At 40.0% G+C, this 12,589-nt stretch overlaps 1 protein-coding gene across 2 annotated transcripts in view; it reads left to right on the top strand.

Moving 5' to 3' along the window:
- csrnp2 (cysteine and serine rich nuclear protein 2) overlaps positions 1 to 12,589 on the top strand; it is a 40,567-nt gene that overhangs the window by 14,889 nt on the left and 13,089 nt on the right. For both annotated transcript variants that reach the window (XR_505616.3, XM_008103529.3), the window contains exon 2: positions 10,963 to 11,209. Coding sequence is in view for 1 of the 2 variants with exons in the window: in XM_008103529.3 (XP_008101736.1) it covers positions 11,059 to 11,209 (151 nt within the window). In the remaining variant the exon portion in view is untranslated. The remainder of the gene's footprint in view (positions 1 to 10,962; positions 11,210 to 12,589) is intronic.

Genomic DNA, 12,589 nt, shown 5'->3' with positions numbered 1-12,589 from the left:
GTACTTTTGCTACAATTGTAAAAGCAGGTCACTGCAGCCTCCCCAACAAACTACATCTGGGCAGGTCATCATTTTTCCAGAGGGAAGTCAAGCAAGGGAAAGGGTTTAAGTAGAAATGCTCCCCTCTCCCCAGGCTTCTGTCCTCTTTGAGCTGCATTTAATCAGTGGTTGAAACTTGCTGTTTAATTTCTTCTGCTGTGCGCCGAGCTATTTCCATATGGATTTCTATACTAACACTATCACTGCTTACCATTTGTGCTTAAAGCTTGAATCTTTTTCTTGTCTGTGCATGGATGCATGAATGTGCTTTGAAGACACTGGATATTCAGCTATATATATCTTTGCAAAAAGATCAAAAATATTCTAATGCTTTTTTGTTTGTTTTTGAGTATTGCACGTCACTTCAAAAATGTGCTGATAATATGATTAGCCTATATAGTTTGCAGGGATTATGGGTGCAGGACCCCGGCAAAAGTGAGAAAACAGCAATACCTTCAGACTCCCAAAACATATTTAACACACCCTCAAAGTACAGTATAGTCTGCAGATTCAACCTACCTTTCTTTGCAAAGCAAAAGTGGTTGGATGACAGGGTTTGTCACTGCCGTATACTATTTCTAAAGGTCCCTACAAGTTTTGCCTCACATTTGCAATCACTCAGTCTCATAGTCATTGCAGAAAGACTGGGGAAGCAAAAAGAGATAAATACATCCCTATTAATATTATGTAGGGCTACAGCAGAGATGACAGCAAATAATCCGTGAATAATAAACAAAATTTGATCTGGCCCTACTTAAAATTAAGGATTGTGCTGTTTTGTCCACAGTGTTATTGCACTGGCTGCTGTACACAGGTCTATACTGATTGTTAAAAGAGGACTAAAAAGAATTCCAAATATTATTAACAATACTAATGCCTGCCACATTTACTACTGATAAGGCAAATCCAGCCATAATGAAGTCCACAACACAGAACTGAAAAGGTGTGAATGCAGTTTGAAAAAGACAGTCACCAGCTTTGATGAGCCGGCTAAAGATGCAAGAAAGATTATATATTTCCAGTATGAGCATTTGTAGGTAAGGGAAAAAAAGAAAGTTTTCATGTGCCCAGTTGTGAGCTTTTCTGCAGAGGCAGAGCTTCCACTGAAGCACGAACACAGTGGGGCCAGCCCTTTTAACTTCATATGTAGTTCTTGCTGCTAGGAAACCATGAGGGGGATCTAAACCTGTATTCTGACAGCTTTAAACCTACATCACTAATGAATTAATACAGGGATTTCTTGGGTGGGTTAGATGATGTGTGATGTGTCATACTGTAGTGCCTTAAATACATACTAGAACATTATGGATTTTATTAGAATAGAAGTAGCCAAAGCTGATTGATAGATAGGCATGCAGATTTGCAATGTAAATAGTAAGAGAAGTCAAGGCATAATCCAGAGAGTCTGCCTGTTCATTGCAACTTTGTCATAGATCTGACTGTCTTGTATGCAGGATAATAAATAAAAATGTTTTAATAGCATTGAAAATTCCAGGTTGACTTCAGTGGTCTTCAGTTCTGACTAATATTGCATATGTGTAAGAATCACAACCTTTCTCACAATTTTAGAACTTGAGCTCATGCATCATTTTTCAAGTTATTCCTTTCACTTTGAAAGGGGGGTGGGGGGTGGGATTTCTCCATGCCATATTTCACTTCTGAAGAGTTCCATGCCCTGCTAGGTGCACAATGCCACTGCAGGATCTGTCTACACACATCCCTTCCCAAATGCTTTATTCATAAGCAGGGCTGAGACCTGGCTTTATCCTGCTGTGTTCTGATTGTGCTTGAAAAATCCAGAACTGCAGTACGCTTCTCCTGGGATGATCTCTGCCCAGCTTCAATAAAGGACTTGGGCTCTTCATGATGTTCTATATTTTTGAGTCTCTTTTTGTGCTTCAGATGTGGATTTCAGTACATTATCCTGCAGATTTCTTCTGAAGCTGGCGAGAGATAAAGGGTTGTTGCAAGATTCTGATAAAAACACTTTTATGATGGGTTGCGAGTACCAAATATCTCATAAAAGTGTTTTTATCAGAATCTTGCTATGATGAGTCTTTAACCTTTGCTCATCTATATCTGCCCTCCAAACAATAGGATAGCTTAAAAATCTGAGCACTTTTTCAGCATTCTTCCAAGATTCTAATCCTATTATGTTTAAGGAAAAGGATAAAAGTCAGCAGTCTTTTACTGAGAAGTACAGTGGGGTCAGCATATCTTTGTGAGTTCAGATTCAGGACCCACTGAGAATATGAAAAAACACAGACAAATCACTGCCATTTACTAATATGAGCACAATGTTCTATGGTCATTGGAAATTGCTGGTCTGGATTCCATGGATCCAGATGGACTACTGTAAAAAAAAAAAAAACTAATGTAATTCTAGTCTTATACTGGGGCTGTAGCGAATGGAACCGACGTAAACTTTGCTGCAGTATTTCTCCTCAGTGTCCATCCTGGCTGCAAGTTTTTAGGAGTTTTAGTTCAAATAAGTTATATTTCCAAACTCTTTTTTCATCTGAGTATCTTGGTCAATGGAACTGCTATTGTTTTAGTGAAACAGATTTGTTTCTGTTTCATCCTGAATTTAACCTTTTTGGCTATGAAAGAGTGTATTGTGTTTGGTTTGCTCCTGAAGCAAAGAAGAGTATAATAGAGAAAAGTAGTATTTCTGCAAAGCAGAATGAAGAGAACCCTTTTGAGCCACAAGTCCCACGTAAATGATCACAGTTTACTTACTAAAATCACAGGAGCATATGGCTGTCTGCAGTCAGTCATGAACGTATCATCCTGTGAAACTCCAGTCTTATAGGTCTAATGAATAAAGTGGTCTCTCTTTGAATGCTGAACAGGGACCTTTCCATATCTTCTGACTAAAAAAAATTAATTTCAGGTCTAGAGCAATCAGCTGAGGTTGTCTTTTGAAGCTGCTTTCCTCGTTTGACCTTTGCTTCTTACATTCCACACTGCCTTTGCCTCTAACCAAATTCGCTTCATTGAATGCTTCTGCTTCGCCCAGGCCTTCAAGCTTCTTGCTTTCTTTGTGTGTGGCTTTTCAGTACTTTTAACTAGAGGACTCCCACAATTCGCTTCTGTCCATCAGGACTTCCTAGACACCATAGGGTTGCCCTCCAGATGTTTGGAATTCCTTGTCATGATGAGAAGCAGCTGATTCGCCTCCATTTTCCTCAAAACATTTTCTCAATTGTGCATAAAACTTTACCATATATCATGTTTCTGCTGTCTAGATGATTTAGGGGACATAATCAGGAATCATGCTGGAAGCCTGTAATGTTTTGTAACTTATGTTTCTTTTTAAGAAGTTCTGGTTGTGATGTTAGTGAGTCCCTTCGATATCTGTGTCCTTTTTGTCATAGTGAACAAATGGCAAAGAATAAATTCATTTTGTTATAAACTTCCAGTCAGGAAAAGTAGATAGAAACCTTTTTGACTCTTTAGTCAAATTTTCTTTTGTAAATTATAGTTCAGAGTAGTTCATTATTCCTTATTGTGATATTACTGGGAGTAAGTAATTCAAAAGCCTATGGTCATTTTCTTTACAAGTAGAAGCAATAATTTAAATTGTAAAAAATAAACCACTTTAAATCCTATTGAGGACAACTAGAAGTGCATGCAATATGTATATAGTCCCAGACCCTCATTCTGCAACTCTTAACAAACTCTTAAAGTATTAGATTGCCATAGCAATTCACAGGGGTCATGCTGACCCTCCCCCCCCCCCCCAAAAAAAAAAAAAAAAACCCTGCAGATCAGACATGATGTGGAGCACAGGAGACAGATTGCCCAATGTGAGCAGAAGAAAGAATGGTCTTTGTGGGACCTGATTTATTCAATTACTGGCACTACAGTCAAATTCCTGTTCAGGCTGGACATTATTGGCACCATCTTCTCACTTGCTTCCTGTAAGTACGAGAGTAAAGAAGGGAAGAGCCATAACAAACTATGTTTAGTGGGTGAGCAAAGTCAATTGTCAAAGTGTAATCTGTGAAGTCAAGTCTAAAAGTTGTGAATCTTGAACCAGTGCTATCAAAAAAGTATTTGGAAGGCTCCTGCTCCTCCTCCTCTTCCTCTTCTTCTTCTTCTCTCTCTCCCTCCTCCTCCTCCTCCTCCTGTCCTGTCTTCAAAGCATGCTTCTGTTGTCTATGCCACAAATACTCCAGCCAATTTCTGGAGACAGCTATGGGTGTTCTAAATTGGGGAAAATGGGTGAGTCAAAAGGCCTTTTGGTTAGGCAGCCAGCCAATAAGTGGCTGTAGGCTTGGATGGGCTATCACTTCATATATGTATTCTGCTTGATGGGGCCAAAAATGGAACTACCTCCATTATTTCGCCTATAGAGCAATGGTGCTGCTACCCTGGCCAGAGTGGGGGAGATGGGCCATGTAATTATTGACTAGCCATGATACATATATGCAAGGCTCCCTTTTTTCTGCATCAAATGAATTGGACCAGTGCATTTGCTTCTGGTGCAGAGGCTGTGTGACAATATTTCCTCTGGCTTTGTGGTGAAGAAATCCTGCGATGCCTGATCATGAGAGAAGCTGGAGATTGCAGAGTGGGGAGAGGGCCTTTGCTCATTTTGTTTGGAGTACAGAAATGAGCTTTTTTCTACCCAGGAAGCTTGGCGGAGCAGCCAGGATTCTGCTGCTGTCTGCCACAGCTGGCTGGCATGTTTCTTTCAAGTCCATTTGTTCAGCTTTGTTGCTATGGGGACAGTTGCTAGGACAAGGAAGGGAGCAGACAAGTGCGGAGAAGAAGTCGTCAGGGATAGTCTAGGTGGGTGATGGTGGAGGTGGGCTCCCATTAGCCAGAAGGAGCATGGGTGTTGCTTGGGATGAGGGACAGGACATTTCTGTTGGGGTGAAAGGTTTGCTGAACAGACTTCTTCTGAGTCTTTATTCTTCTATGAAAGCTGACAGGTTGAGGTGGAGTTGGGTGGTCTCTCTAAACCAAGTATGGCTCCTGAGGATCAACCTTCACCTTTGGGCAAGCCTTTCTCCTCTCTTTGCAAAGCTCCTTTCCAACTAGATTTTCCTTCTGAAAGCTGAGAAACATTTTCAGTGATATTATTTCTTTAGAAAATCAGAAGAGTCCTCTTCAGCATTGCTTCTTTCCTGTTCATTTCCAACATATGCTTGCCTTTGAAGATGGCAGCCTGCTTCTTCCAAAGCTGTTCCTTTTGACATTGCTTGTTATCCTCATCTGCCTAGAGCACTTATTTTTTCAGAGAGGAAGGGTAGCTTTTTAAAAGTTGCATCTCTCTTGGAAATTAAAGAGCTGCTGCTTTCAGTCACCAGGCACAACAGCAGCAAGGGAAACAACAGCCTAGGCTCACGCTAATCTTCTGTCTCCCAGCAGAGTAAAGGCCATTGTTCTGTAATGAATGTCTTGCTGCATGAAAGTAGAGATAGGAAAATAAACTGGCAGCACAGTTCAGGATTTCCCCTCCCCCCTTTCTCTCAGACGTCTCTTCTGCTTTCTTTTTCCAAAGTGGTGGGAAAGCTTCAGGCATTTAGGCATCACTAATAACCTGCTGTGGAGGAGAGAATTCTATTAAAATTTTGTCGTATGTTTAATTCTGATAGGTAACATGCATTATTCTTACAGTTAATTTTGCTATCCATCTTGAGCTTTTCACAATGATGAAGGCTAGAAATTTCAGCTGGGGTGGGGGGGCGGGTAAAGAAAAAAGATCTCAAAGAATGGTGTGGTGTTTCTGTTGTTCCTGTAAATAACAGCCTAGGGTCCCACTCCGGTAAAAACCAGATATATATAAAAATAGATAGCGTGGTAGGTAGGTCTAGGAATCAGTGTAAATATTCAAAGTAAATTATCTTTTCAGAGATGGTTATAGAAAAAAAAATACAGGCAGTCCTCAAGTTACAAACATCTGGCTTACAAATGACTCATAGTTAAGAACAGGGGTGAGAAAACATAAAGTGAGAGAAATCTACCCCTCAAAAGGGAAATTCACCTCTGAAAGAGTTGTCATGAGGAAAAGGTATCTCCACTGAAGCTTTCTCACCAATCCTTGTTTCCTTGTTTCCACAACAAGCTAAATTTGTCAAAATCCAATTATCACAGGGTGAAATTTTCTGAATAGGGGCACCGATAGTAAAACAAACACCACAGGGGTGTTAACCTTTCCCTATACTGTACTATCCAAAACTCATCTCTCTCCCTCCCTCCCTCCCCCCTTCTATATATAGTTGGAGTTACACTTTTAAAATACCTTTTCCAACTTGCATACCAATTCAACTTAACAACAGTCCTACAGAACCTATCTTGTTCGTAACTTGGGAACTGCCTGTAGTAGTATTAAGAGCTTGCTGTAGTTGCCTTTTGCTTATAATGCAGATAAACTCTTCTTCTCTTTTCCTCTCCTGCCATCCAAACTGAAAGTTATTTGGGTGCTTGTCCTGCCTCATACTATCATGTCAAGTTATGTTTTTGTCCGGGACTTCACTGCTAGCAGTTTCTGCCCTTCCAAATGTTCATCTTCTCTGCGGTAATCAGAAGTTAATAATAATAATAATAATAATAATAATAATAATAATAATAATAATAATAATAAATTTATTCTTATATCCCGCCCCATCTCCCCGAGGGGACTCGGGGCGGCTCACAACAATAATAAAAACAATGACAAATTACACATTGTAAAATCAAACATGAAAAGCAGTCATACAATCAATACATACATCACATGTTAAAAACAAGGAGATAAAACAGTTCTAGGCCGAAATAGAGGACTTCTGTAGCTTCGTGGCAGAAGTATTCAGCAAGGTATCAATAATCATGGCAGAACACTCTCTAATTAAATTAAATGGGCAGACAAATCAACCCCCAAAAATTAGTCGTCGAAGGCCCTCTGGAAAAGCCAGGTTTTAAGGCTTTTTCGAAAGGCAAGGAGGGTGGGGGCTCATGTTGGCCCCAACTATTCGCTGCTACCCAACCAGGAGCCATCCTGGTATAAATGATATGCTAGTATGGGGCAGGAACAAGCTGGCATTCCCTGCCTCTTTTCTGTAACATGACCATCCTGATCTCTAACTTAATGGGTCTCATTGTCTGACTGCCAGCTTCCTCATTCTGAGAGGTGCTGAATGGCCTACTGTTCTGTCTTAATACAGAATACATTAACAAAAGCTGAGCTGCAGAGAAATGAGTGGCATTTCTCTGTATTTTAGGAAATCGCTGTTGCTAATTGCAATTTTCTCTTGATACCAAGTGGACTCCTGTCAGAAAATGTAGCTAGGTCCTTGGCCTTATTCAGCAGTGTTCTTAGAACATGTGTTGGGAACATACTAGCAGATATCCTAGTATGAACAGCTGTAGCTTTGCCTCATGGCTGATTCAATTGTCAAGTCTCCCAAAAATAAGCAGGGCTGTAATAGAAAGAGGTTCTTAGAGTGATCACATTTACACCCATGTAAGGATCATCAATCCTTGACACAGCATTTGGACGATCCTCTTGGGAAGTCTTGCTTAAGCTCAATGAAAAGGTAAGACTCCTTTTCATTATTCATTATTTCATATGAAAGGATGGGGTGGGGTGGGTATCATATCTTTCCTTAACTACCAACCAACCAGTGCCTCCTGCTGTAGAGTTTGTTTGCAGTCTGTACCAATACCTTCTTTTCTTTTTGAGAGTGTAAATTACAGATTCCTACTAGTTCCCTATTCAACTTGTACGCAGAACACATCATGCGACATGCAGGGCTTGAGGAATCCAAGGCCAGAGTTAAAATTGCTGGAAGAAACATTAACAACCTTAGGTATTCAGATGATACCACTCTGATGGCTGAAAGTGAGAAAGAGCTGAGAAGCCTTATCACCAAGGTGAAAGAAGAAAGTGCAAAAGCTGGGTTGCGTTAAACGTCAAGAAAACCAAGATCATGGCAACTACACCTATTGATAACTGGCAAATAGAAGGAGAAAACGTGAAGGCAGTGACAGACTTTATATTTCTAGGCGCGAAGATCACTGCAGATGCAGACTGTAGCCAGGAAATCAGAAGACGTTTACTTCTTGGGAGGAGAGTAATGGCCAACCTTGACAAAATAGTGAAGAGCAGAGACATCACACTGGCAACGAAGGTCCGCATAGTCAAAGCAATGGTATTCCCCATAGTAACCTATGGATGCGAGAGCTGGACCATAAGAAAGCCTGAGTTCAAAAGATAGACGCTTTTGAACTCTGGTGCTGGAGGAAAATCCTGAGAGTGCCTTGGACCGCAAGAAGATCCAACCAGTCCATCCTCCAGGAAATAATGCCCGGCTGCTCACTGGAGGGAAGGATATTAGAGGCAAAGCTGAAGTATTTTGGCCACATCATGAGGAGACAGGAAAGCTTGGAAAAGATCACGATGCTGGGGAAAATGGAAGGAAAAAGGAAGAGAGGCCGACCAAGGGCAAGATGGATAAACGGTATCTTTGAAGTGACTGGCTTGACCTTGGAGGAACTGGGGGTGGCGACGGCCAACAGGGAGCTCTGAAGTCACGAAGAGTCGGAGACGACTAAACGACTGAGCAGCAGCACAGAGAAAAAAAGCACCAAACAGACACTCTGACTTCACAAGTGGGAGGCACTTACGTGTATTGTTTGCCTCTACCTAGACCATCAATAAATGTTTATTTGTAAGGTATATTTGTTAAGAGTTTATAAATCACAATAGATTCTTAGCTGAGATCTATGATGGTATAAAAATGAAGATGAAAAATAGTAAAATTGAAATATAATACAGAGAAAACATGCATTCTGTTTTTTATTTTTGAAAAGTAAAATTTTATGTCATGGAGTCTTAGAGCTGGAATGGACCTCCTCTGACTTCATCTTAGATGGAGCATAGGTATTATGATGTAGTGCTAGCTGCCTTGAGTCCGTATATCTTAAGAAAGACAGGCTATAAACAAACAAACAAACAAATAAATAAATATTGCTGGGTCACACTTTTCAATACTGAATGCTAATGCCCTCTATTGCCATAGGCAGAGCAGCCTTCTTGTTTTTGTCCTTGCCAGAGTGCTCGTTCTTATTTCTGATCTCCCATTGCCTCTTTGCTGGAGTGATATAGAGATACTCCTCCGGGTTTTCTGCCATTTCATTCTGGATACGTGACAGCAGCTTTCTCTGATGTCGTCCTGGCTGCCCACCTCTGTTCTGTGACTGGCATTCTGTAGTTAGATCATGGAGAATCTCAGTTATCATGTTACCATTGATATTGTGCTTCTTTTTGAGTACTGTGAGAATAGGAAAAATAGATGGAAGCTGTGTTACTCTTTCTTCATTATATTTGGTAGCCAAGGTTAGCTGAACTAGGTCATCAGGTCTTTTGTGCCCACTTCAGTCCTACAGAGCAAGGCACAGTATTTCTTGCAAAAGGCTTAATTTAGTCTCTCGCTATTAGAGATTAGAATCTGACTGTCATGAGGGTAGGATTATCCTTCTCTTGCCTAATACTGGGTTTCTGATGCACCTTCCTCTGAACATCTGTTGCTGGCTGTGATTTCAGACAATTCTTTGGTATATCAGACAATTAATACCAAAGTGGGTCTAGCCCAAGGTCATACACATATAAATATCCAGTGACAATGGTTTAAAAAGGCATTTGCAGGGCTGTTTACACTGTGTAATAGCTAGGCAGCCTTCCTTTCTAATAATTGACACAGACAAGTTATCCATTGGTACTCTGTGCAGGAAAATGGTTGCAGTCTTCCTGCTGTTTTCTGCTCTGCTAATGCAAAATCTGGTTTGTTCAAGATTCCTGTCTGTCTGCTCCAGGAATGTGTATGCATGCTTGACTCTCTCCTCCACTAGTGTCTGCTCAGTACACAAAAGGCAAGAGCAGATTTAACCACTCGGGATTCAGCTGAATGCATACCACACATGTTTAATGTGTAACCATGGGCAGGAATAGGAAAGCAACTGGACCCTTCACAATCCACTCAGTTGCATCAGTTCAACATAGAATGCAGAACATTTCATTTGGAACCTCTGTATGTACGTATGTGTGTGTGTGTGTTCAAAACAAAATAACAGTTGAAGTGTTCTGCAGTATGTTACCTTTTTTAAATGTTGCAAGTAAGTGGATCATATGAGCATAATTTATGCTTTCCAAACATTTCTGTTTCTTTGTCAAGACATTAAAAAGCCCCTGCCCCCTCTTAGGCTGTGAAATTAGTATATGGCAGCTCTAGAGTTGTTTAGTCCCATTGAGTGCCTCCTAAATCTTGTGAGAGCAATTTTGGAGTATGTAAATTTTTTTGAAAGTTGACATGTGCATTTATTAAGCTGTAGTTTATTTATTTTGTGTGTCATATCATATTAGTTAACACATAGTACACACTAGTATCCCAAGTGGAAGCTTCCAATATAGCAGCCTGAGTGATGAAGTAGTAGAAGAACTGTGTGTGTGAGAAAAAAAATATGTAGGTTGAACTTTGGAGGAAAAAGCGGTGCTGCTGTCCAGCATATCTACTGCCTGGCTGGTTAATAGCAGAAGGCTTTGGGTGGGTGGAGAATGGGAAGCAACTCAGAAAATGGAAGTGGACTGTACCTGGACACTACTGTATTTCTTCGATTTTATGTACTCCCCCCCCCCCATATAAATTTCTCTAAAACAGTCTTAGCAGGTGTTACATATAAATAAAGATGAAATTAATCTATGTCCTACAATTGATGTCATCTTAGAATTGAAGAAATATGGTAATAGGATATAGGATGGCTCTTAGTAGTTTAGCTCAACAGAAGGAAACTAATCAAAAACTGCATGGGAGGAGAGCCTGAAAAATACTTCGTACTTGAATGAGTTCATTTTCTGAAGCGCATCTTTTTTCAGTTGCACGGAATGAGTGAATTACTAATTATTTCCCCCCTCTCCCCCTTCTTGTCCATTTTCAGGTACTGGTCACCCCAACAATTGCCCTGGAGTTGGAGATCTTCCATTGACACTAGTCTTCTTTCTGCTCCTTGGCTCTCCATGCGAGCCAGAGACAAATGGATGCAATCGCAAGTGCTAGCCTCAAAAGAAAGTTTGAAGATGTGGATGTGGGTTCGCCCATCTCCAACTCAGATGATGAGATCTCCAACAGTGACAGTGCAGACAGTTGCGACAGTGTCAATCCTCCTAGCTCAACTGGCTTCATACGTAAGTTATTTGGGTTACAGAGTTTGTTATACTTCAGATTACTCTATGTAACCCAACTTTTATTCCTGTGTTATAAATGTCATTTCCTAATTGGTTCTATCATAAAAAATGGGGGAAAATACTTAAACTGCAAAAACTTTCTTTTTACGGGACATCCTGCAACACATTTTGCTATAGTTTTTCAATGAACATCTCATAGATTTTCAGCGAATTCAAAATAGTTTGTGGCAGCTACAAAAATGAAGTTTCTGGAGTATACAACTACTAAGTCAATATCGCACAATTAAACAGGAAATAACACTTTCAAACCAGGAACAGATTTTTTTTCAAATTTTTAACATAGTATTATGTGACACATCCTGTCTTAGTTTTAACACTGTAACTGTTTTAAAAACTACTAGTCTTACTACAACACTTAACTATAGCAGCAGTGTTTCATCAGTTCTACTTGGGTGTTTAATCAGATATAATAGCTTACCATGAGAACTTAAGTTCCATCTTGGTGAGTTTAAAGTGAGTTTAAAGAGCTGAGTAACTGCTTCTCTGATTTCAACCAGGAGCAGGTTTCCAAAAGCAGTCTTCTCCATATGTTCTTATATGCGGTGCCTGTAACACAGCTGCATTTTTCTTGCTGGTTACAGTTATGACTCTAATCAGATTATTCACATAGTGGAATCAAATCTGTAGTCTGATTGCATCTTATGGTGCTTCTGAGAACACCTAGGAATACCTAACAGGTTTTGCTTTCACAGTTTGATTCTGAGAGATTATGTAACCAGGATATGGCTTCTTTCCCCATATATGCCTTCCACAATTATTGCTATGTCTTATATTGCTTTCTCTGTAGAGTTGTATTCTGACAAATATTTTCCCCTCTTCTTTGCTCACTATTAAGTATCACAAAGAATTCATAAATCATCCCATAATTTCATATAACTCAAAACAAGCCTTATGATCTTATCCTTTAGGCAGAATAATAGGGCACCTCTGTATGGAATTAATTGTTAATGGGGATCATCATCATGCAAATCAATGATATAATTACATCTGGAATTGGTTTATGGAAGGAAGTTAGAGAGTAAGGGAAGATGCAGGAGGCATTTGTATAGGCAAGAACTGCAAACTAGCAACTATGGTGATGGAATATGACCATAAGTGAATTTAAAAACCCTAGTATAACTTGTCTTATCTCTTTAAATGTTCTATATGTAAAAGCAACCAAGTCTCCAAAATGGCAGAACCATGTCACCTTAGCTGTATGCTACTCCTTACAAAAACCAGAAGTGGTTTGAAGCTTTTAGGGAGAAAACCTAGTCATCAATTCCCTGAAAATCAGTTTGACCACCCTGCTGGGATTTCTCTGAAAAAGAATATTGAATA

This window comes from Anolis carolinensis, unplaced genomic scaffold (genome assembly GCF_035594765.1).
Source record: "Anolis carolinensis isolate JA03-04 unplaced genomic scaffold, rAnoCar3.1.pri scaffold_20, whole genome shotgun sequence".
NCBI lineage: Eukaryota > Metazoa > Chordata > Lepidosauria > Squamata > Dactyloidae > Anolis > Anolis carolinensis.
This window is presented reverse-complemented; position numbering and strand designations above follow the sequence as displayed.